The sequence below is a fragment of the Amblyraja radiata genome, chromosome 26 (genome assembly GCF_010909765.2).
Source record: "Amblyraja radiata isolate CabotCenter1 chromosome 26, sAmbRad1.1.pri, whole genome shotgun sequence".
Taxonomy (NCBI): domain Eukaryota; kingdom Metazoa; phylum Chordata; class Chondrichthyes; order Rajiformes; family Rajidae; genus Amblyraja; species Amblyraja radiata.
In genome coordinates this window covers 17,109,189-17,136,396 of record NC_045981.1, presented here as the reverse complement: position 1 = coordinate 17,136,396, position 27,208 = coordinate 17,109,189, and the positions used below count along the sequence as shown (strand labels likewise).

Genomic DNA, 27,208 nt, shown 5'->3' with positions numbered 1-27,208 from the left:
CAGGGCAAGGGCCACGGATGCCAATAGGATTAACAAACTCATCAGGAAGGCTGGCTCTGTCCTGGGGGCGGAGTTGGATTCATGGGAGGTGGTCTTGGAGGGGAGGATGCTCCTCAAACTGCAGAGCATCCAGGACAATACAGCTCACCCCCTCCATGACACACTGGTCAACCGGCGGCAGAGGTTCACTTGCACTTCCGCCAACGTCATCTTCTGTATAGACAAAAGTGCTGGAGAAACTCAGCGGGTGCAGCAGTATCTATGGAGCGAAGGAAATAGGCAACGTTTAGGGCAGAAACTCTATGCCTACTCATCTTCTGTATCCATTGTTCAAGATGTGGACTCTTATACATCGGCGATTCAGTCTTATTTCAGAGGTTGAAGATCTGGAATTGTGCAATTTGAGGCCGTGTTGTGTTTTTTTAAACAAATTTTCTATCATAGAATTGGCACCTCTAATTTTCCACACCTTTAAAAGGACGTTTGGGAACTACAGTATTATTTCTGTATTAGCATAAAGAAATCTTTAAAAATTGATGTCTGGGAGTATTTTGAGATCTCTAGTGACTTGGGTGTGATAAAATAGATCATTCCAGCTACAGTATGAAACTATTGTCTGCTTAACATAAAAGTAATAATCAAACAAACAATATTTTAAGTTAAAATCCTCTGAATTATATTGGGGCATCTCTTCCTCCAAATAGGAAGAAGTGATCCTTGGTGATCACATTGGCTGGCATGTTAAGAGAATCAAATTTTGTTGCTCTTTGAATGTTCTATTCAATACGGAAAATACCCGGGTAAACTGATATGCATTAGTATGTTTCACTTTGGGATATATAATGTCTTGGCAAAATATTGAATGTGGTGTAATTGAAGGCATTTCTATTCGATCAGTGCAACCTAAAGTATTCAAGGTATTTAGATGCTAGTTTAACTAGTTTCATTCTATGACACACAGTGGTTGATGCCTGCCACATTCCCTTGTCACAAAGGCGTTGTGCATGGTGCAAAATGTTATGTGTAAGAAGGAACTGCAGATGCTGGTTTAAACCAAAGATAGACATAAAAAGCTGGAGTAACTCTTCAGAGATGTTGCCTGTCCCGCTGAGTTAGTCCAGCTTTTTGTATAAAATGTTATAAATGGTCCTCTGACTTCCTGATGGAAGATTTAGTACTGGATGTTTTGTGGATTTGTCAACAATGTACCATTTAAGTAAATGATTGGATTTGGTCACAGTTTATGCATAAATAATTTTGTTATATTTCTCCACCCATTTCATATGATGACATTTACTAAATTCACTCATGAACAGATTAGAAATGTTATTTCTAAATGAAAGCTCTCTGACATGAGAAAGTAAAAGGAAATTGCTAGGTATCTTAGCTGAAATTGCCCAAGCCCATCCTAGCAAAATAGCATGAGCAGCTTGACACTTCCCAAAGCAAAATAAGTAGTTGCTGGTTTAATTGCATTTTGGAATTGTTTTTCTAGTTCCAATATACTCCTAAGTTTAATAATGCTATGCAAATGCAATTACATTCTGTGTAAGGAATTCTGTATTCTTATGTGCCACATAATATGTTCAATGACCTTTAATAGTATTAAGAATATCATGCCAAACATCGCCTACATTCTTGAGATCAGTATTAAACTAAAATCTTCACTAGACGAGCCGCCCACATGCTGTAGGGATGTGAACACCTCAGAGAATAGGTGTGCGGCAACCAGTGACTCGCCACTTGACGCCATGAAATCTATTTGCCGTATACAAGGCACAAGTCAGGAACATGGTGGAATACTCTCCACTTGTCTGCAGGGTACCAATATCAATGTCACAACATCCAGGATAAAGCAGCCTCCTTAATTAGGAAGACATCTGACCCCCTTCCCAAAACATGCCCACTTGCAGGCGATAACTTAGATGAAAATATAATGAATTAAACACTGGATTAGAAAATTATTTACTATAAAAGTACATGGAATGAATGATTGATGAGTTGTATCCCATTCCTCAGGGTGGAACAGTGCCTGAAGCAAATTAAAATCGTATAATAGCTTTATCAGAGGGATGGCTCAGTTTGCCAGTTTAAGATGGTTATTGATTAGATAGCATCATGACATCTGAAAGTAAAAATCTTTTCATCCTCTGTGTACTCCTCTGTTGGTATCAAGCAACCTCGTCTGGTGAATACAAGTCAAGACAGCAGCGAATTATTTGAGGTGGCTTGAAGAAATATTGTTTTCCCTATTTTAGGAGACTCCTTTTCTGAAGCTGTTACAGGAACATGATTGTGCATGTTTGTTTCTATATTCTTCTGTGGAACCATTCTGGTTTCTCAATAAGCTGACTTTTTCAATAATTCTACAAATTTATATGCATTCTCATCAGCCCAATGTATTTTAAGTTGGAGTGTTTAAAAGTGTGTGTCTGGTTCTACTGGCATGATAAGGAATAGAAAAATCCAAAGTTAATTTGTGAAATTTGTAGCTGTTAATTAATTGCAATCGTTTGAAAACTAACAAATGTTTTGATTGTTTTGTTTATTTGCTTAGATTTTTTGTTTTTGTTTTCTTGTATTCATATCTCATACTCCACATATTAAACTCTTGTGTAAATCATTATTTTAATGTTCAGAATCAAATTTGATTCAGAATATCACTTCATTTGATACAGTGTTCAATGTGTTTAAACAATTGGTATGCACGGTAGTTGGGAAGCAGTTCACGTGTAGATTATGTTGGAGAGACTAAACTTATTTTTTTAATGCATTTTTGTAGTTTGTACAGTTTAAAATCTGATTTTGTTTTACAAGAGAAGCGCAACAAACATTTTAGGCCATAGGGGAATTTTACGATCACTTGAGAGTATCCATAGTCTTGGTTTTAGAGACCCTCCAAAAGATTGAATATTCTAAAAATTTGAATGCTCTACAGTGCAGCCCTGCCACAGCATGCACTGAAAAGTCATCTTAGATTATGCACACAATTCTTCGAAGTAGAGCTCAATACCACAGTGTTCTTGCCCACAGAGATGAGACTGACAGTGCATTTGCTTTTTATTCCATTTTCATGTTTTTAACTGGTGGATTTTGTCAGTTTAGCAGCACCATAATGTTTGATTAAGTGCCTACTCCAGTACAAAGTACAGTAGAAACATATTCTGGTTGGGTTATCATTAGTGATTCTGTTTAAGAAGTAGAATGGAAGCTTAATTGCTCAATGCACTTCTGGATAATTCAGATTGTACATTTTATGACAAGATAGACACAAAATGCTGGAGTAACTCAGGGGGACAGGCAGCATCTCTGGAGAGAAGGAATGGGTGACGTTTCGGGTCGAGACCCTTCTTCAAACGGAAAATGTTATGACAAAATCATGTGCCTTATGGGTCTCTCCTTTTTCTTTCAGGACTACATAGGTGATATGTGAAATGTGTTTTGACAGTCTCGGCCAGATTTCTTGCAAAAATTTAAATGCATATAATTAAGCATGAGCCGATGGGCACATTTCATGGAGAATTACGAATTGCTGTTATGGAATATATTTTGAAAGCATGCATTTTGTAAAGTGGAGAAAACTTATTTTGCTTACTTTGTGCTCACATACAAAAAATGATGTATTAAGTGCTGGAAAGAATAGGAATCACACAATATTAAAAATAAAAAAATAAAAAATTGATGAAATTAATAGAGGTCTAGTGGCTGACACAAGAGATGACCATAAACTTGGGACAAAACGTGTGCAGTTTTATAGAAAGCTAAAGTGATTTAAGCAAGGAATTTGTGCAGAACTAAACCTGCCTTGCCTTCACCATTGGTGACAATAAATGCTTAGAAGGTGCATGGCTTTGGAGAGAAATGCAAGGCTAAATTATATTACAACGGTAGGTAGTTGGGCCAAAGCCACAGAAGGATTTAAAGATGAAGAAGGTTTAGAGTACTGAAATGAAGTATAAACAGCAAATTAACAGGGCATGTATTCAGTTATGCTGGGAACAAGAAAAATCTCAGCCAAAACATTTAAATGAGATGATTCTTCCTTTGAAAGTTGCACTTAATTTGCATGAAAAGGAACCATTTCTGAAGGTCAAAAAGAAGAGATCAAATTAAAAGTGGTTGCAGTTTAAAATAAACCAATGTAGGGAGTATCGAAACAAGGAAGTGGGTTATTAGTGCCTGCATGTACCTCATCTAAGCTTCATAACAATACCTGTGCTAAGTTACGTACAGCTTCATTTGATCATCTATCTGATTGCTGAAATAATTTATTCTCATCACATGTAGAGGGGAACATTGTAAGCAATTATAAAGTAGCAATCTTTCTCTGTCTCATTCTACCTATATATAACCTTATGGGCTTGTTATTCGTGGATTTAAAGCTCGCCAGTAACAAGTTGAACATGTTGACATGCGTGAGAAAATTGCTGTGTCAACAAAATGTTACCGTAAATTGACAGTTAAGAGATCACATCTGTGCAAAATCAATAGTGCTTGGGAAAGTAATAAAATATTCACAAATTTTGGGTCAAATATCAAAATGTTTTAAATCTTGCTAATTTTATCATATCCACTTGGATAAAGTAGTATTTTGACATCTCATTTAAAACAATTCAAGCTTAGTCTGTTTTAAAGTAAATTCATTTTGTTCCAAGGTACACAAAAATGCTGGAGAAACTCAGCGGGTGCAGCAGCATCTATGGAGCGAAGGAAATGGGTGACGTTTCGGGCCGAACCCCTTCTTCAGACTGATGGGGGGTGGGGGGGGAGACGGAAGGAAAAAGGGAGGAGGAGGAGCCCGAGGGCGGGAGGATGGGAGGAGACAGCTTGAGGGTTAAGGAAGGGGAGGAGACAGCAAGGGCTATCACATAGGGTGTGCAGTTAGAGAGGAGGTTGTGAAACTGTCTCCGGAGAGAGGAGGAGAACTTCTTCAAAGTAGGCATACCTTGAGGAGATATCGCAGTGGAGTAGATAAAGTGTTCAAGAAGGAACTGCAGATGCTGGAAGATCGAAGGTACACAAAAATGCTGGAGAAACTCAGCGGGTGCAGCAGCATCTATGGAGCGAAGGAAATGGGCGACGTTTCGGGCCGAAACCCTTCTTCAGACTGGTGGGGGGGGAGAAGGAAGGAAAAAGGGAGGAGGAGGAGGAGCCCGAGGGCGGGGAGATGGGAGGAGACAGCTCCTTCCTTCATTTTGTTCCATGTCGTTTGACAAACCCTGAGCTGCCTTTGATAAAAAAGCAGTCATGGTGCATTGATAATTCTGGTGGAAGCCATGGCTATTTCCAGTGGAAAGGGAAACTGACTGGAGTAAAATGGTTTTGCTTTTTTCATTTTTCTGTCTGAATGTGAATGCATTCTTAATCTGCGATTCACTTTTTTTTTTATAGCAAGTGGAAGTCAAACCTTTACATGGATTGGATCAGTTTGTTCAGTAGAAAGCACAGAATAGCACATTGCAATTGATGATTAATTGACTCCAGTATACAAATATAGGAGCAAAGAGTTCCGTCTGCAATTGTATAAGACCCTATTGACACCACACCTGGAGTATTGTGTGCAGTTTTGGTCCCCTAATTTGAGGAAGGACATTCTTGCTATTGAGGGAGTGCAGCGTAGGTTTACAAGGCTAATTCCCGGGATGGCGGGACTGTCATATGCTGAGAGAATGGAGCGGCTGGACTTGTATACTCTGGAGTTTAGAAGGATGAGAGGCGATCTTATTGAAACGTATAAGATTATTAAGGGTTTGGATACGCTAGAGGCACCAAACATATTCCCGTAGTTGGGGAAGTCCAGAACCAGGGGCCACAGTTTAAGAATAAGGGGTAAGCCATTTAGAACAGAGATGGGGAAACACTTTTTCTCACAGAGAGTTGTGAGTCTGTGGAATTCTCTGCCTCGGAGGGCGGTGGAGATCACTTCTCTGGATACTTTCAAGAGAGAGCTAGATAGGGCTCTTAAAGATAGTGGAGTCAGGGGATATGGGGAGAAGGCAGGAACGGGGTACTAATTGGGGATGATCAGCCATGATCACATTGAATGGCAGTGCTGGCTCGAAGGGCTGAATAGCCTACTCCTGAACCTATTGTCTATTGTCTGTTGTCTAACTTACATTCAAACATATTTTGTCCTAATTTTATAACATTTGATACTGAAATTTCAGCTTTCTTCAGTTCAGTTGCTACACTGATACATAGAACAGTACAGCACAGGAACAGGCCCTTTGGCTCACCATGTCTGTGCTGAATGATGCCAAGTTAAATTACTTCCTTCCACCTGCACATACCCATATCCCTCTATTCCCTTTATATCCATGTGGCTTTCTAAAAGTCTTTTAAATTCTACTATCATATGTGCTTATCACATCTATTTTAGATTCTTAATTTGTGTGCCTATTCCACCATTAATGCACCAAATTCACCTCTAAATGTCGTATATTGCTCAAACTTCGATCTGCTTTATATTTAAGTCTCTCCTAAATCAAGAATCACAGCCAAAATGGAACAGATTTATTTTGGACAGTAATTTAATTTGTTAAAGTAGAAAACTAATTACAACTTCAGTAATGTATTCAATTGAACGTGTGCAAAAACAACTTGCTTTTTCGACACACGCCTGGTGAATTGAAAACACGTTTTGGTGGATGTGAATGCAGAAAATCACCTTTACTCCAACATGCATGAGAATTTGGTGCTGAATTGGCAGATTTTCCAGAAGATTAGATGTTTTTCTGATTAATACTGCAGCACATTTTTATTTAATTTTCTTTTTAGATTTATACATTAGCATGGTAAAAGTTCCAGTGAACCCGGAGTTTTAAGGTAGCATGGGAAACTGGGATCTGGTGAGTTTCAAAGATGTATGTGTAACCTTGAGATGTGTCAGATGCTGAACCATTGGTATTTTCAAATAGCAGATTGTCAAGAGTTTTACTCTAGCTAGATTTAGGAATGAGTTGATTTCAGGCTGATATTACACGCTGAAATAAAATGGCCTGAAAGATTACTACAGTAAGGCACCTTAATAACTTTGATTGATTTCAGGCATTTATACATGTAATAGTATAGTAAACTTGAAATACTGCAAAAATGATATGAGGATGTTATCAGGTTTGAGTTGCAAGGAGAGGCTGGATAGGGTAAGTCCCCCCCCGGAGTTTAAATGGTTGAAAGGTAACCATATGGAGGTATATAAAATTGTAAGAGGTATAGATAACGTGAATAACCAGGCTTACCCCCAAGGTAGGTGTGTCTAAGATTATAGTCCCATAGATTTAAGGTGAGAGGAGAAAGATTTAAGAGAGTCTCGAGTTTCACACCAAGGATGTGTACGAAATGAGCTGCCAGAGGAAGTGGGAGAGATGTTGCCTTCATGACATTTAAAAAGCATTTGGACAGATACATGAATTGGAATGCATGGAGGAATATGAGTCCGGCAAGTGAGGTGAGCTTTGAGTAATTTGGTCACTTGAACAAGTTGGGCCAAAGGGCATATTTCCATGCAATGTAGCGCAATAACTCCTTTTCTTGGCTCTTGCATGTCAAATTGTTTCATCACAAAGTATTGCTTTGTCTAACTTTATGCCCAACAGAAATAAAAGTTGAAAAACACATTTTCTGATTTGGGATTTTAAATCATGATGCAATGATATCACTTTGCAAATTGAGTATCACAGAATTTGATATGGGAAAACTAATCAAGGCAAGTGGAGATGGGACCGAGTTACCACAGTTTAGTTACCAGTATAATCTGCATAAGCAGAAAAAGGATGCTATTGCATTGAGATTTTTAATCAATTGTCAGTATTGCCTCTGAAAATGGTACATGAACCAAGTTTCTTCTGACTCCAAGGTGAGAGTACCACCAATTGAATTGTGCATTTCTTTTGTGAATGCTCATACAAATAAAATAGCATTTTGATGCAGTTCTTAGTCAAAGGAAGCATTTTCAGGGACTGTGAAAGTAGCGGAGAGCAGAGATGAAAATCCAAAACAAACATCTGTCTTCTTACCACCAACTAAAGTTCCCTAATTCATTGTGTAGTCAAAAAGATTTGAAACTGTTATTATGCTATGCAATACTATGTAATGATGATTGATGCACTGTAGGTATTTGATTGTTGTGGAGCATCTATGGAGACCGAATAGGTTTTATCGGGTGATACATGTCAGGTGACATTATTTCTCTCCATCGATGCTGCCTAATATGGTGAATAGATCAACAACTTTTTCAATTTCAGATTTCCAGTATAATTTTTTTTGTTTGACTTGTTTGGTAGTGCACATCAATCTGAAAGTTTTAAAATACATCAAGTATTTTATGCCATTTAATCTTGCTGAAACCTGTTAAGTATTTCCAGCACTTTGTTTTTATTCCAATCTTATGACTTATGCATGAGTATAAACAGAAATTAAATATTTATAAATGGCGACAGTAAACAATAAAAAATAAGTAAGATTATCACCAGTTTGAATGGAACAAGATAGTTAAAGCAGCTGTGAATGCCAATTAATGATTATCTTTTGAGGCAATGTATTTTTTTTTTCTAGTTGGTCATTTGTGTTAATTCATTTAAGACAGTTGCAAGCAGTTGAACAAAATCTTGAAGACAAATAAAGTAAGCTTATAAAACTAAATTGCTTTTCAAGAGAAGGATTTGGTGATTGTTATGCAATCAACCCATTTTAATTTTAAAACTACCTTTTGAAATTGAAAATTTGGGATAGAAGTTCTCAATAACATGGAAATTAGTTCACATCTAAGTCAAGTTCATTTGCTGGAGAATCAGTCGTAAACATTTTGCAAAATCTCTGTATTCTTTAAAGGAAAGACTACTTCAAACTTGATTTCTGATGATAATTGCTTGTTTTTCAGTGTTACGATAATGATCCTATCATTTACGGTAAATGATGGGGTGGAGCTCCTGCCATCGACTGATGCAAACTGGATGCTTCTACTTTCTCTTGTAGAATAATTTTATTGCTGGATTGCGGTGGTCAATTTGAGGGCAACTAATATTACAAATATGTTCTGATTCCAAATAGGCACCATTCATAAGTTAGACTTCATTTCTGTGGTTGCACTGTTTGACACCATGTAAAATCAAGGGTAGCGCTGTTTTGTTCAGCAAGTAGAGCTTCTGCCTCACAGCTCCTGCGAACTTGACCTTTAGTGCTTGCATGTTCTCTTTGTGACCGCATGGGTTTCTGTAGGATGCTCTGGTTTCCTCCTATGTCATAATGTGGGAAAAGAGGGGTTGTTAATTGGGCATTGCCTCGTGTGTGTGTAGATAATGATAAATGCACGGGAAGTTAATGGAAGTGTGACGAGAATAAAATTAAATTAGTGCAGGATGATGGTACTTAAGTTATTGATGGTTTGAGCAAAAGGCAGTACTTGAATAACTCAGCGAGTTGGGCAGCATCTCTGGAGGACATGGTTAGGCAATGTTTTGGGTTAGGACCTTTCTTCAGACTGTTCTTCAGAGGGGGGGAGAGAAAGCTGGAAAAGGGGTGGGTGTGGAATAACTGGTCATAGCAAGCTTATGGAGGAACAGCACCTTGTATTCTGCTTGGGTAGCTTCCAATGCAGTGGTATTAACTTTGAAATCTCTAATTTTAGATGACCCCTCCCTCCTTGTTTTGCTCTCCCAGGCGTGCATCCATTTTTCCCCACTCTCCGGGCCCCCTTTCATGTTCCCTCCCTCCTTCCACCTCTATTCCTTTGACTTCACATTTCACTGTTCTTTCCTTATCTTAGTTTTGTCTTCTTTTCATCTCTAGCTTTTTCCATCTTTCTCCCTTCTATTAGAACCAGTCTGAAAAACGCCAACAATCCATGTCTTGTAGCGATGCTGCCAGACCTGCTGAGTTATTCCAGCAGTTTGTTGTTTGCTCAAGATTCCAGCATCTGCAGTTCCTTGTGTTTCTCTTGATGGTTTGCATGGACTCTGTGGAGCTGTTTCCACGTCCATAGACCTAAAATGTGCAAGATGCAAATGTGACAGAAATTGAACCAGAATTAAAACGACATAGCAACATTGACATATTGTATGAGGAAGGATATTTTAATCATAAAAATCTATAATCATCCAATTACTTGCCTATTCTGGAGATCCATTCTCTTTGGTCGTTGTTGGTTCTAAAATTCCAGGTATTCAATTATAAATTTGCAGTTTAAAAAAAACTATCTGCCTCAGTTAATTGTTTCACAATTTAAAGTAATTTTTCAGATTTGTCTTTCTCATCTGTCAAGTTCCAGCTTTCCTGATACTAACTGAGAGAGTCTTGTCACTCAGAAATGCCTCATTTCTCTTTAATGGGTAGCCTCTTATTTTTATATCGTAACTCCAAGTTCTAGTTCTCCTACATGAGGAAATCTTCTCTGCCAAATCCCCTTGGGAACTTAATATTTCACTCAGGCTTGCTCACTTCTACCAATATATCAATCTATCAATCAGTTTATATTCATCACACACACAATAAAGTGCAGTGAAATGAACTTGCCAGCAGCAGTACAATCAAAAAAGAACACACAATACACAATCAAATTTAACACAAACATCCACCACAGCCTTCTTCAATGTGGTGGAAGGCACAAAGTACAGTCAGTCCTCCATTGTTCCCCCATGGCCATAAACCTCCGCAGTCGCTGCTGCGGGAGGCCAGCTGTACATGCCCTCTCGTCGTGAGGGTAAGTCCTGAATTGGCGCTTCCCTACCTGAGACCGCGGCTTCAGGATGTTGTAGGCCGCAGGCCGGCGGTCGGAGCTCAGACAGAGTCGTGACCTCTCTCTCCCCCATCTTGCAGAGACTGAGCCACATCCGCACTTACGGGTTTTATATTCCCTCCCCCTCCAACTGGAAGGGGCGTGGCCTTCATGGCGTGAGTGACAGGAGAGAGATTCTCAACATTTTTTTAAACACTAACACTTTTATTTTTCATTGATGGGAAGAATCCTCTGCACCGGATGAGCGGCGAGGAACTGAGTAAGATGGCCAAAAATCACAACCGTTAGTGGTAGCGTTTTATCTAAAATCAATATTCAGTGCAAACAGGAAGTTGTCAAGTTTCCACAAACAAAGGCCTTTTTTTGCATTGCAGCCTTTTAAAAGCAGTTACCACCACCAAAAACAGCCATTTTTTGTTGCAGTGCAGCCTTTCAAAGCAGTTACCACCACCAACAACAGCCATTTTATTTTTTTTGCAGTGCAGTCTTTCAAAGCAGTTACACCACCAACAACAGCCATTTTCTTTTGCAGTGCAGCCTTTCAAAGCAGTTACCACCACCAACAACAGTCATTTTTTTTGCAGTGCAGCCTTTCAAAGCAACCATATTTTCATTTTGAAACCACATTAAGGGCACTCACAGTTGAGTAGACAAGTGTTCAGTTTTATTCAGAGCTCAGAGACGTGACCCTCTCGCTTCCTCCATCTTGCAGAGACTGAGTGAGGCACACCACTTCTGGGTTTTATAGTCTTTCCCCCCTCCCACCAGGAGAGAGAATGGCGATTTAGAAAAATAAACATTAATATCTCTCTGATTTTTGATCGATGGGATAAATCTCCGGTCCAGTCCGGCGGAGGGGGGCTCTGAGCGAGGTGACCAAAAATGACGGCAGTAAGTGGCGGCGTTCTCTCGGAAATCACATCACAGTGAGTCAAAAGCGGTCAAGATCTTACTTTTAGCAATATAGATAAGCCGCGGGCCAGCGATCGGAGCACCATTCTGGCGACCCTGGCAAGGACTCACCTGCTCTGCGATGAGAAGTCCACGCTGCTGAAGCTCCGGGCCGGACTCTGGGAAGTGCCGCACCAATCCATGGTGTCGAGCCGCGAGGGAGGCAACTTGGAAAAAGTCGCCTCTCCGTGAAGGAGGCAACCAAAACCGGTTTCTCCCCCCCCCCCTTACCACCCCCCACACAAGACACAGCAAGGGACATTAAAACACACATTTGGACACACTAAAAAAAAAAAAAAAGTAGAAATGGCGAACACGCTTTTAGCTGGGCAGCCAACTCGCAGCGCCCCCACCGACCTATAAAACTAAACTCCAATGGATACAAGCCTGACATGTCCTACGTTTCCTTTAAGATAACCTGTTCCAGACATCAATTTAATAAACCCACCAAACTACCCTCAATGATTTAACATCCTCTCATATTGATCCAGATGTTTTCTCACTAATGCACAATATAATCACCTACTTTTGCATTCATTTCTCCTTTATCAATAAACAATTATATTGATAGCTTTCCCTTGGTAAACTTGCAGTACTATTGGTTGGCTTGAACATCTGTCGTTGGCAACATGTTAGCAAATAGCCAAACACAGGGAGATAAAAAATCTTGCATTTCTAGAGGCATCTTTTGAGGTACTCATGAAAGTTCATTACATTACATTTACATTTCTTTATTTATATAGCACATTTTTAGTCAACTTGCATTGACCCCAAAGTGCTTCACATAATTACATCCACACACAGGCAAAGGTGGGTGAAGTGTCTTGCCCAAGGACACACACAGGCAAAGGTGGGTGAAGTGTCTTGCCCAAGGACACAATGACAGTATGCACTCCAAGCGGGATTCGAACCAGCTACCTTCAGGTTGCCAGCCGAACACTTAGCCCATTGTGCCATCTGTCGTCCCATGAAGTAGAATGTAATCTCTTGACACGGATGGAAGATTTGCTGTCACACAGGAAACAGTAAGGTCTTTCTCGTGGTTTGCTGGTTGTAACGAGTGCTGTGCAGTGAGGATTTGGACTGTTCCCTCAATTTTATAGAAATGGATTAAGGATCTGAAAGTATGGTTGCTAAATTTGCTGATGAAACAAAGATACTAGATAAGCAATTGTGAAAAGTTCTGATGATGGTTGCAAATGGGTGCAGATAACTGACTGGGCAAAGTTCTTGCAGATGGACTAATGTAAAATGACCAATTTTGGCAACTAAAGGAAAACAGCGTTTTATTTACACGATGAGAAATTATACCGCTCTGGTCTTTTAGACAGAATTTAATAAAAAGGAACTCAACGAATATGAGGGCAAATTATTAATGTGGCCTCAGTTGGCAGCACAGCAGTGGTCAAATGAATTGGTACTTATAATTAGTAGGACTTACAAGAGATGTCATCTGTTAGTGATTGATGTGTTTTTTTTAATCCAGTCATCCTACTTTGCCAATAACACAAAGATAGGCATTTTCAATCGAAGCATTAAATTGAATTCTGATTTAAATATTTAAATTAGGCATATTAGCATTTATTATTAACCTAAAAAAGGTAGAATAGAGTACTTTCTAACAGCTCAGGAGAGTTCAGGGATACTTTGACGTGAATGTATGCAGTTCATTAAAATGTCTGGGACAGTTACAGAAAATCAACTGCAAGGTAATGGAATAACTTCCTTTATATCTGGAGCTTCTGGTACAATGGTTTAAAAGTTCTGATGGAACCGTATGCAGAAGCTTGGTTCGAATATATGTTATGGTCGCAGGAAGGATATATTGTCTTTCAAAGAAGTGCCTTAGAACAACTGGGGATGGACAATAAATGATGGCATTACCAGGGATATCCACATTCTGTGAATGAATACATTTAAAAAAGAATCCACAAACTCATTTATGGAAGTGGAACATAAATGAATTATTTTTTAAATGCCTTAATTTATAGACGTGGATATCACTAGCAATGCCAACAATTATTGTCTATATTTAATTATCCCTGAGATCAGAAGGCATTTAAAGTCAACACCTTATGTAGATCTGGAATCATATTTGCCAGACCAGGTAAGTATAGCTGATTTCCTTCCCTGAGGAAATTTAGTAAACCGGATGGGATTTAACAATAATCTGGTAGTTTCATGGATATCATTTTTAACACTAGAATTCCAGATTTCGCTACTTGAATTTAAATTGAAGTGAGATCATGTTGAATAGTGGAATTAGCTTGGTGGAGGCAGGAAATGAAATGAGATAATTACTTTTAGTTGTTGTTCCCTGGGTACACATGAATAACCCTACCCTGAAATTCATTCCTTATAAATTGAAAATAAAATCTATCTGAAAAATCCCGCTGAAGTTATATTGTCAATAATTACAATGGGGTCTTTTATGTTATTGTGAAGCAAGACCGGGGCTTTGATTAAATATCTCAAAGTATACAGGGCCTTTGTATTTTACGGAAATGCAAGAATAGACCCCAAATGTCTCTGTCAGCCTTATTGATGAAACAAGTGATACCCAAGGTATACTCATGCAGGCGGAGGGATGAAGTGGTCTTTATTGTGTTGCAGTCAACTGACTCGGGGTAGTCCTGACGTAAACCCTCGGCCTTGTCAAATCACTGCTGTATTACCCATATCTTTGACCATGTTTTAGTGTAGGCCTGTAAACAGAACTGCAGCAATATTTTTTGCTAATTTTCTATTTGGACAAATTATTACATAAATAGAATTCAGACATTAAATACCTATTTCTCCAATAGCAATTCATCCAGCCAAGTGGAGAGGATTTTATCTGTGTTCTTATTGATTGGGACACGTTTTGGAATGCCAGAATAGTTGGTCCATAACCTGCTTTTGGCTGGTACATTGGGATTATGACTAATTGTGATTCCCTAGTATGTTGAAATTGGGGACTTGCCAGTGGTAATGCCACTGATTTGTCAAGAGTAGCTGGTTTGATTTTTGGAAATGGTCTTTGCCTGGCACTTTGGAGTACAAATATTGATTGCATGCCCCTTTGCTACAATTTCTTTAGATTTATGAATGGGAATGAAAATTATGCAATCATCAGTGAAAATCCCCATTTCTGACCAAGATTGTTGGAATTCTGATTATTATGATTTAATTAATTGACTTCCACTAACCACACCTATCTTTGTGTGATATGTAACTGCAATCATTGCCACATTTGCTTCTTGCTATTTATCAACTTCGGTTTTATCAAGGATCCTTTACCAGAGGCTGATGATGGAAGGATGCTTCTTGGACTGGAAGTCTGTAACTAGTTGGATCGTTGTTGGGCATTTTGACGTTTATATCAACAATTTGCTTGAGAATGTACAAGGCGCAGTTGGTTACTTTGCAGATGCCACTAAAATAGGCGATGATCTAGACAGTGAAGAAGGTTATTAAGAAATACAGTGGAATCTTGATTAGCTGGGTAAGTGGGCTGAGTAATGGAAAATGGAGTTTAATTCAGATACACGTGAAGTGTTGCAAACCAGTGCAGGACTTGCACAGTGAACAGTAGGGCCATGGGGAGCGTAATAGAACAGAGGAACTTAGGACTACATAGTTCCCTGGAAGTGGTGTTACGGGTAAAGTGGTAAAGAAGGCTTTTGGTGTTCTGAGCTTCTTCAGTCAGGGAACTGACTGGGACAAGCTTAGATGCACATCTTGGTCGGCATGGACAAGTTGGGCCAACGGGCATGTTTTTGTGCTGCATGACTGATTCTGAGGTCTGGACATGAATGCTAGCGGTGAAACCCAAACGGAACATAGTTGAGCAAGTTATTAGTGCGTAAATGAAATTTGATAGTTCGTGATGACACCTTCACTCCAAAGGGAGAATTCTCCTTGTCCACTAACTCATTTTACTGTCTTTTACAGCACCGTGCCTAAAAAGCTAGTCTTTCTCAAGCCAACAGAAGAGCTTAATCTGGAGCCACAACTGGTCAGGCAACATCTCTGGAAGGACTTTTATCTCCTTTTCATCTCTAGCCGTGCCACTTACTCCACCCATACGCCAATCAAAACCCCTTCACCTGTTTCCATCTATCACTTGCCAGGCATTGAAGAGTTGATACCCAACCTCATCCCTTCTTCCAGCACATGATCTGTAGTCTTGCACTTCATAGCTCTTCAAGTGCATCAAAACATGGCTTCTGAATGTGTAATAATAATAATAATAAATTTTATTTAATGGGCGCCTTTCAGACATCTCAAGGACACCTTACATAGTAATCGGAATAAAAACATATAATCGGAATAGAACAGGTAAAAAAGACATCACAGAGACACAAATTAAAAACAGAATTCAATCCAAAAACAGAAAATCAAAAACACAGTGTGAAGAGAGAGCAGCGGCAGCCAAAGCGCGCCAGTGTCCACTCTCTCTTCACGGCAGCCATCTTGGACACAGACCTACAGGACTACAATTAGACAAAGAAATCATCCCCCCACAGTGGGTAGCACTGTGGAGGAAGGCACAATGTCCAGTCCCCACCCCATGTTCACCCCAAAGTCAGGCCTATTGAGGCCACCGCAATTGCCTCTACGGAGGTCCGATGTCCCTGGCCGTTCTCACCGGGTGGTCTTGCGTCGGGAGAGTCCGATGATAAAGTCGGCGCCGCCGCTCCGCACTGCCGCCTCTCCGCTCCGCAGACCCGCAGCCCGGAGATGTTGTTCTCGGCGGTCCAGCTCGCCAGAGCTCCAGCGCGTACCTCCAGCGCGGCGACCCAGGCAAGGCATCGCCCGCTCCACTCCGCTCCAGCGCTCCAACGCTGTGCCGCCGCCGAGGCCGAGGTGCTGGGCTGTCCCCGCCAGTGCTCCAAGCCCGCAGGTAGGCCACGAGGACGGGTCGATGGGCAGCCTGGAGAAAAGGCTGCCACACCGACCAGGTAGGGACCTAGAAATAAAGTTACACCTACCCCCCCACATTAAAAGACCATATCCCAACAAACAAAAAAACAGGACTCACTAAAAACTATTAAAAACGAATTTAAAATGGACGGCTGCTGGCTAGCAGCCGTTCACCAAGATGGCTCCTCCTCAAATACAAATACAAGTGTCAACTGTGGGCTGCAGCATGACTATTTGGTTTTGGTTTATTATTGTCATGTGTACAGAGAAATAATGCAAAGCTTTGTTTGCATGATTGCCAGTCAAATCATACTACACATGAAACAAGCCATGGACAATGACATAAAGACAATAGCATAAAGAGAAAAAAATACCAGAGTGCAGAATATAGTGTTATATAGTGTGCAAGCCTGTAGTGAGATAGATTGGGGCTACACTCCAGCTTATGAAGTCTGATAACTAGGGGAAGAAGCTGTTACTGAACCTAGTAGTATGTGCTTTCAAGTTTTTGTATTAGAGGGGAGAAGAGGCAATGACTGGGGTGAAAATGTTTCTTGATTATGCTATCTGCTATCCTGAGACAACATGAAGTGTAGATTTAGTCGATGGAGGGGGAGGCGCATGTGTCGGCAGGCATGTGTGATGGACTGTGCTACATCCTCAACTGTGCAATTTCTTGTGGCATTACGCAGAGTTGTTGCCGAACCAAGCCGTCCGTGATGCATCCTGATAAAATGGTTTCTGTAGTACATCTATTGAAGTTGGTAGGAAACATACCAAACTTACTCTTCTCTGAGGATATAATGCTTTCATGGGCATACCTTTATTATGATTGATCCAGCACAAATTGGTGATGATATTTATGCCTTGGAACTTGGAAGTGCGCGACCATGTCCATTTGGCAGCATCGATGTTGATTGGGACGTGTACACCTTGTTTCATGAAGTCAATAACTAGCTTCTTCATCTTGCTGACATTGAGGGAGAGGTTGTTGTCTTGACACATGTTGTTATGCTCCCTTTCTCTGTCTTGTCATTGTTCGCGATCCAACCCACCAGGGTGGTGTCATCTGCAAACTTTAGAGCAAAATTTGGCCACCTAGTCATGTTGTATAGGAAGTATCGTAAAGGACTGAGAAGCCATCCTGTGGGGCACAGAGTTATAGGTCCTTAATATGGGGATACCAGTAAGGTCCAAGAGTTTGGAGGTAAGTTTGGTATGGATTATTGTGGTCAAGGCGGAGCTATAGTCGAAAACTAGGAGTCTTGACGTAGATGTCTGCTACAGGGATGGGTGTAGAGCCAGGGAGATGACGTCTGCCAAAGACCAGTTGCCAAGGTAGGCAAATTGCAGTAGATTATGTGTTGTGTGCCAATGGTGTAAATAGAACTGCTTGTACATTAAAATGTGTTAGGACTATCAGAATCCTCTGACAAAAATATTCTGAGGCATGCAAACATGAAATATTCCAAAGATATTGATTTGTACTGGGATGGATGACACAATTCTCTAATTGCTTCTTGTCCAGGTTGGAAAGGTCAAAAGTTGTCCATGGTTTTTATTTGAATGTGCAATGATTCCTTGCTGAAAATGTTTGTACATTTATTATAGATGTAGGGAATTGCCTTGCTTGCCTGTGATCATTTATACATCTGATTCACATTTGGATATTACTGCTACATTCTTGACAAGCTCACATTTGGGCAAAATATGGGGATACCAGTAAGGATTCCGCCTTAACCTATCTGATCTCCCCGTTGCTCAGCACTTTAACTACACCTCCCATTCCGACCTTTCTGGCCTGGGCCTCCTCCATTGTCAAAGTGAGGCCCAGTGCAAATTGGAGGAACAGCACCTCATATTTTGCTTGGGTAGTTTACACCCCAGCGGTATGAACATTGACTTCTCTAACTTCAAGTAGCCCTTGCTTTCTCTCTCTCTCCATCCCTTCCCAGTTCTCCCACCAGTCTTACTGTCTCCAACTACATTCTATCTCTGTACCGCCCACTCCCCTGACATTAGTCTGAAGAAGGGTCTCGATCCGAAACGTCACCCATTCCTTCTCTCCAGAGACTCCAGAGATGCTGCCTGTCCCGTTGAGTTACTCCAGCAATTTGTGTCTAGCCTGGAAGTTTTACAACTAGCCCAAATAGGTGTCAACATTGACAGAAATAAAACACAGTGCTTCCTGGGCATTTGTAAATGGTAGCATGATTAATTATAAATGCTTTTACTTAAAATAAAATAAAAAGTAGGAGACAAAGCTCCAAAAGAAGCAACAAAATCAATTACTGACTCTCGTCCAAAACTTACTTTAGGTGAATTAATCAAGTGCCAAAATATTATTTGCATAAAATTAGTAGAACTAGGCAGATCCAAACCGATGTCAATGTGGAAACTATTTTTCCCTGGCACATTTCAAAACAAGACAGCTGAAGACAGACAGACAGAAATGAAGGGAGATGGTAGATAGCTGTAAGGCTATAATGGTATGTGATATCAACTTCCCTGATATCGCCAGGGACTGTCATAATGCAAAGGGCTAGGATGGGGTAGAATTTGGTAAATGTGTCCAGGAAGTTTTCTTAAAAAGTTTGCGATGGCCCTACTAAAGAGGTGCCAACTTGACGAAATTCAACTAAGAAATTAAATTGGGAAGTGACTTGTGATGATAATAAGCGAGTTCGGTATTCCGACTGCGCATGCCCAGGTCATAGATCACTAGCTATAAAACAGTCTCGGCAATGGTGGTGCTGTATTGTGTGCAGGCTTGCGTTTCGTCTCTCCTTCCCCTCCCCGTTGTCCCATCGCTGTCCGGTGTGGCCATGGGCTGGCGGGGCAGCCCCGTACTTGCAGCTGCTGGCTCCAGCTCGGCTCTGTTTGTCCCGCCGGTTTGGCCGGCAGCCCTCCACCCCCCTCCCCTTAGTCTGACACCGAGATCCTGCTGAAGATGGGTAGCCGCCGGCCCTGCTCGATGACAGGCGACTCGTAGCCGCTGCTGCTGGAGTCGTCCTGGTCAGAGAGAGAGTCTGCGGATGGGCTCCTGCCGGCCATGGAAAGGCTAGGCGCCCGCTGGAGCTGCTGGTGCTGTTGGTGGTGTTGGTGGCAGCAGCAACCTTCTCCCCCTCCCTTGCTCAGCCCCAAACCCAGAGTCTGGGCCATCTCCAACTCCAGTTCGGGGCTGAAGCCGCCCGCAGCGCGGCACAGTCGAGCGCCGGGCCGGAGGAGGCCGAGCCCAGGCTGGCACTCTGGCGCAGGCGAGGCCGGGGCCCTCGCTCCTCCTCGGGGTTATGGATGAAGTGGCAGCGGGTCCCGTAGGGGCAGAAGCCGGTGGATTGTACTTGGGGCGGCGACTGAGGGAGCGCAGTTCGGACAGGCCATGGGCGAACTGGCACTTGTTGCTGTAGAGGCCTGTTGGGGAGCTAGTTCTTCTGGGGTTGGAGTGGGGTTGGGTTGGAGTTGGTGCTGGCTGTGGGTTCGTGCTGGCTGTGGGTTCTGTGGGCCTGGGGCCGCTGGTGTTGTGGTCCGGGGCTGTCGGTTGGAACGGCGGGAGAGGCGGAGGTGAGCTGGGGTTGACGCTTCTCCTTACTGGGCCAGGGGGCCGGGGCCAGTCCAGTGGCGGTTCTCCCCCCTGAGTCTCCTCCACTCCCACTGAAAAAAGCCAAAAACTCAGACCCAAACTATGCTCACTGAATCTACAGCACTTTGTTCGATTTTTATTTATAGTGTTCGACTTTTGACAAATCCCATGATTCCTTGCTTTTCCTGCCTGCCGGAGTTTTATTTTCTCGGGGCTGCTAGCTAATGCTTAAGAATTGTTCCGACTGCCGTTCTGTGAATTTTAAACCGCGGGACAATTTCAGCGCTGGAGTGAAATAAAAATCCGCTTGTAATACCGTCAACGCCGACAACGGGACGGATTTCCCGTACGGAACAGCTAAAGGTAAGCCGTTTATTTTACATATAAACGTGCTTCTTAGGATTACCTTAATCCAAATTTTACGTTGCGAAAAGGTGATTTAGGCCCCATACGAATCGGCAGTGTTTTTCCTGCCGATATGGGGTTTAAATTCACCGCAACCGCAACGTTCCAATCGATTGCTTCCACAAAATCCCACTCGCAAGATGATTAAAATGGCCATTAATTTACAGGAATTAAACGCTAAATTCCTTCCATTTGACCTATAAATTCATGACAATGAGATTTAAAAATCATGTTATATTGTGAATTCTTGTGTGAATGTTATTTGGACACTTAGGCTATTTAAAAATGTTAATCTCGCAACTTCCTGTCAAGCCTCTAGTTTACTGGGAATCTTTAAAAGGCTGCTTCTCAAAATCCCTTTTCAACTATGCTCTCAATCTTCTCTACTAAATGTTTTGCAAAGATAATGCAGTAAACCATCATTTTAATTACCCCCATATAGTAGATTTTAGATCTAGATTTAGAGCCAACAGATTTAGAGTCGTGGCTCTAAACGGCTGGGGGAGGCAGGCGATGGAAGCCAGGGATGGGTCGCAGGTCATTCCATTCACATGCAGTTTACATTTTATTTTTAAGTTTCTGGTGCTCCATGGTGCTTTAGAGGCACGGAAAATGTATCATTAGCGGGCCAGTGTATTCTCGTTTCGTTATCACATGACCTCTGGGTACAGAAAATCAGATAATCCAGAACGGCTCTGGAACCAAGGGTACCAGAAAATTGATGTTCAGCCTGTACTATACTTTTATCAGTGCTGCAACTGCTATCCATTTTGAATTCTAGGTCTGAGAGCTAGGTAGAATATGATACTTATGAAGTTAGATGGCTATCTGGGTTTTTATGAAAGCCTTAAAGTAGAATGATTGCATCATGAAGGCTTGCTATCGTGGACTGAAATCGCCAATGCAAAACGGATATATTCAAATAGTAAATTTTGAATGAGGTTTGACCTTTTAAAAATATCTTAATATATCCCATGCAGCTAAGTAAGGAGGGCAATTTTAGCTTTGATGCACACGTTCAGTTTTTTTCATTATTTAATGAAAATATTGTAGTCATGATCAAATTAAAATTTGCTGAATATTACTACAGCTTTGCAGGGTCTTCAGTATAGCTAGAATATTACTGCAGTACCAAAGTATTAAAACTTTTCAACAAAGATTTATATAATCTGACAGCATTTAAAAAAAAAAAAAAAACCCACTTAAATTGCCCAGGCAAAGAAGGCCATGATTGTAGACTGGATTCATAGACATTTGCCCACTGGGCAATGTGGATGCGATTGACTGCATGGCCTGTTTCCATGCTGTGTGATTTTATGATATTAAAGTACATCTGATGTCCAACACTCTTATCGTTAACCTAGAGGTCAATATATGCAAAGCAGTGTTGATTATGCAAAAGTTTAGTATTTTTGGTCAAGGGATAACCGTTGTGTATAATTAAAGGGAGAACTCCCTTTATGCTCTTCAAAAAAAGTGCTAACGTTTCTCATCCATCTGTAAGAACGAGTGAATCAAGTTGTTTTCACGGCATCCTGGACAGTGTAATAATGCAATGAACAATAATCCAAAATTTTGTGTTGAAGTCTCTACAGGGAATCCACAACCATTTGATTTAGAGGTGCATGGACAAATTTGAATACTATTGAATTACTAATGAACACCATATGAGTTTGCAAAATAAAATATGGTTTCCTTTTGCGAGATAAGGCAACTGATGTGTTTGGAGCCTCCCTGGGTTACGACAGAGTTCTGTTCCCTCAAACCATTCGTAACCCAAGCAGGGTGGCACAGTGGCTCAACTGGTAGAGCTGCTGCCACACAGCGTCGGGTTCAATCCTGACGTTGGGTGCTGTCTATGTGGAATTTGCACGTTTTCCCTGTGACACGTTGGTTCCTCCCACATTTTGAAAGACATTTTGTTTCTTGGTACTATTCAGCTAGATTTTGCAGTTGTCCTTCAATTTCTGGAGGAAATTCTGGTGGAATTCTAGAGGAATTCAAATGAGAATAGTTTTCAAATGTGTTCAGTAGGTCCATCTCAGATGGATGAACAAACTATTTCTTAAGTATGAAGTTTACTCGACGTACTCGAACGTTTACTTTCTATTGAACAAATTCATTCAATTGCTAGTTTCCTCTCGCAGATATAATATGTTTGTGACTTTGAAGTCAATGGCACCCAAGTTACTACGAAAATTTTTGGATTTTGTATAAAGGGTTGTGAGACGATACAAACAGACAATAGTGTGAATTCTAGGCGGGTTAAGTATAATTTGTGGAGAAAGGAATACGGAGCATTAATATTTTGTCAGAACTCATATTGTGATGAAAGTTCATTCATTTCAAATGCTAGCCATGCTAGCTCAGTAAATGGTTGCTTTACGACCATGTTACACAACATGTGGCCTATCGGCTAGATTTGGCCTGTGGGATAGTTCTGTCAAATCTACTGTTCAATACACTGCTACCTGGCTTAACGGGATTGGTATCTTGGTTCATAAGTCAGCTGCTGTTTGGCTTTAGGCTGAAGATAGCAATCACTGTTTCAGAAATGCTTTGCCAACTTGCAAACCCCCCTCAAGCGTACTGGCTGCCAAAACTATCAAAAAGCTTTCATAATGAAAAACTATGAAACTAAAAATCAAGCATTAAATGCTTTAAAGTATTGAAACCCAAGACTGGAAAACAATTAAATACATTTTATTAACTGTATCTTGACAAACTGAAAGTGCATAAGGATCGGATGTACATATTAATAATCTTGCACTGAAGATTGTATATTTTTTGTCCCATAATATTTAAATGTTTGCATTTTGACATGTTCCTAACTAAACAAAACATACAATGATGTTTTGAGATCAAAAAGATGATGATGTAGGGTTTCTTCAAGAGTATCAATCTGGTGGAAGCATATAAGATAGTTTGGCACACCATGGACCAAAATATTTGTCCCTGTGCTGTACTCTTCTATGTTCTATATAAATCTTGATAGAGGAAAATATATGGTTAGGTTCAAATTAATTACCTTTATCTGCTTAGTAATAAATTAACTTTTGATTCGGATGGGCTTTATCTTTTATAAATTATCTTTTGATTCTAGGCCTTTCTTAAGAAAGTACTGTGCAGTCACTAGCTTGGTAGGCACATGATCTATTTTGAATTTTTACAATATTCAACATCTTTGTCTGGTTTTGTATGTTTGTTTAATCTTTGGAAAATTTTGATCGCATATCAAAATGCTAAAAATTGCCGTTATGATAATTACCAGATTAAGACTAAAAGGAGGATCTAAGAGGCATGTGCTTTCTCGTTTTTTATATATTTTCTACTCGTGCTAGGCCTGTCCTTTTCAGGCACATCTCTAGCACTGGATTCTACATGGTGTTCAATGATGGAGCATAGCGATGAATGCCACACCATCTGTTGCTCAGAGGGACTAAACATCCCTCTTTGACGATGATGTTGCATTCCAAGATTTGTTTAAGTGGTTGAATGCTAATGGTTTTGATTGGAATTGCCAGCAAAATTTGCCCAGCTATCTTCAACATAACAGAATAGCCCATGATTCTGCAAATCATAAAAGTATACATAAGCCCAATCTCGTTTGCAGGGGGAAAAAAATGCTATTTCTGCAAAGACGTATTCATATGGCACCATCAGGTCATTTCCAAGTGATTCTAAAGTAGTCACTCGTGAAATGTGGGAAATGGCATTCTAATTTCCATACAGCTGGATTCCACAAACTACAATGTGTATTTTGCAATTTGTTTTATTCAATGATATTCATTAAGAGAGGTTAATGTTTCCCACGTTACTGGGGATTACCCCCTGGCCCCTGTCCAAATAAAATAATGCTGCATCCATCTGAGAAGGTAGACAATGTCTAAGAATCCTAGAGAGAAAGGGAGCAGAAATGGGTCTTGCGCTCACTGAGTCAATGCTGACCATCAGGCACCCATTTTTTTTCTTGCACGTCTGTACACGGGGGACAATTTGAAGTGAAATTTTGATCTACCCATCCCCATGTTCTTGGGATGTACAAGGAAATTGGAGCACTAGAATAAATCCATGCAGTCACGGACAATGTACAAATTGCACAAAACATCCGAGGACAGGATGACATTTCCTCTAACATTGCAGCCAAGGCTTTTGTATTCAACTCTCTGGAGTTAGAGTTTAATCTACATCCTTCTTAATGCTACCAATTGAACCAAAGTTAGTACATTATTTTCAAGATAACCAGAGTATTTTCCAGCACTGAGTAATTATTGATTTTTATTTCAAAATAATTGAATAATCAGTGGCAAAATAATTAAATTAAAGCTAGTTTTCATCTGCAAGTTTGCTGAATAACATTTTTGTTTGTTTCCATTTTCAGGGAGAATCTGTGAAATACTTCCTGGACAATTTGGAAAGATTAGCAGATCCAGTAAGTAATACATTGTTTTCTCTACAGTTCTCTCTTACAACAATATTAAAAACATCATCCCATCGCATTCTATATGGAGAAATCATAATTTTTATAACTATTGTTTGGAGATAATAAAGATTTGCAGCATGTACAAGTAAAATTGAGGAAAATGGAATTGAATATTGAAATGATGTAATTCCAAGCGGCTACTTTGATTTTTTTTTCTTCATAGGTTCGTTTTATTGGTGTCAACCAGAACCATCTGAATAATGTGTATATATGGTTTAGTTGTATGTAAATAGAGTGAAATTAGTATTTAATAATTTCCCCCTTTCCCTCTCTCCCCACCCCCTCCATGCCATTCACAAAGCCAAATGTTCACAGGTCTCTGAGTGTGCCATTCTCTGTTTACAAAAACTTATTCCTGTGATGGTGGAGATTGCATCAGGGCAAGTAAACAATCTGGGATGGTTTGTCTCTTATAAACTAATGTTCATTCTCTATCTTTCCTGTGTTTAACTTCCTGCATGAGGTCATGTTACGAGCTTGCCTCCTACAGTAGTGTGCTACATTGCAGCAATGGTTTACCATACAATTAGATGTGAAATCTAGTGTTAGAAAACCAGACCAATGTGCTATTAATGAGTTTGCTAACAAACTTGCCATTTTACAATTCCATTAGGTCAGTAAGTATCACAAGAACATGTTTTTATATGCTAGTTTCAAAGTCTCAGTTTTGTAAACTTTTATAGATTGCATATAGATCAAATAAGAAGTATTACTAATTTTTGGATTTCCTTTTCAATATGCATTCTTGCTGCGAAAACACAATTAGGGCTGCTATTGAAATGGATATACTTCAGAAATGGATGTAGCACAGAAACCTTGGAATCTTCAAGTTTAGGTGCATGCTGAAATGGAAAGATCTTTGTTCCTGAAGGGTGAAGTGATTTGAAACTCTTAGTAATACCAAATTCTGCCACATTCTTCCTTTAAACACCTTTTTTCCAAAGTATTGGCTACCTGCGATAGAAATGTGCGCATAGCCAAATATACCAAGTTGGTAAAATTGTATCATAGAGCTACAATTTTCCATAACCTGGCTAATGCAGATAAATTTCACAATCACAATAATACTTTATTAGCCAAGTATGTTTTGCAACATACGAGGAATTTCATACAAGTCAGTCATACAAATAGAATGAACGGAACACACAGAATACATTTTAACATAAACATCCACCACAGTGACTCCACATTCCTCACTGTGATGGAAGGCGAAAAAAAGTTCAAATCTCTTCAATTCTATGCTCTCCCGCGGTCGAGGCCTCGAACCCTCCACTGACGGGACGATCTTGACTCCTGTACTCGGCAGCATTTGGGCACTCCGCATCGGGACAATCAGTTCCTGCATCGGGGGGGTGTCAGCTTCTCCGCGCCGGCGATCGGACCCCGGGTCGGGGCTGGTAGGGCCTCTGCGTCGTTGGAGCTCCCAACTAGCCTCTCCCAAGACTGCGAGCTCTTGATGGTAAGTTCGCGGCCGCGGTTGGAGCGATCCCAGGCAAGGGATCAGCTCTGATGTTAAGTCCACGCCCCGCGGTGGGGCTCAAGTCAGTCCGAGGAAACCTCCAGCTGCATCAATGGTAGGCCGCAGATCGGCTGGAGATGCGACCCGGAAAACAATCGCATCTCCGGCAAGGTAAGAAACTGAAAAAGTTTCCCCCGACCCCCTCCCCCCACATAAAACAAACCGGAGAACATTTACACAAACTTTTAACACATACTAAAAATTAAAAAAAGACAAAAATATGGACTGTTGGCGGGGCTGCCAATCATGTGGCGCCCCTGGTGTTTTCCACCTTGTCTACCTGTTCTGCCATCTTTTAAGAATTTTGCAAGCCTTGACGAGATTTTCCTTCTTCCTTCTAAACTCCAGATAGCCCCAGTCTGCTCTATCTCCCCATACAGCAAATCCACCATCCTTATGAGTCACTTTCATGAAACTGCTGCACCTGTGAGCAGACTACTTTGAGGTGAGGTTTACGAAGATTAATCAATTTAATAGGGAGCTTGCCTTTGCCAATGATATTTGAGAATGATTTGAGATGAGGGTAAATTAGCAGTAAGGAAGTGAGGAGTATGCCTTGGTGATTTAAACCAAGTAGCTTTTGAGGAATCTGTTGTTGGACTTTTAACTAATTTGAGCAATTCTAAATTTTGC

The 27,208-nt window shown here is 40.6% G+C and overlaps 1 protein-coding gene across 1 annotated transcript in view; it reads left to right on the top strand.

Annotated features, from left to right (window-relative positions):
* Positions 1 to 27,208, top strand: part of gna13 (G protein subunit alpha 13) — a 75,065-nt gene that overhangs the window by 28,178 nt on the left and 19,679 nt on the right. Inside the window, exon 2 of the mRNA XM_033044340.1 lies at positions 24,955 to 25,005. Within this exon, the coding sequence (XP_032900231.1) occupies positions 24,955 to 25,005 (51 nt within the window). The remainder of the gene's footprint in view (positions 1 to 24,954; positions 25,006 to 27,208) is intronic.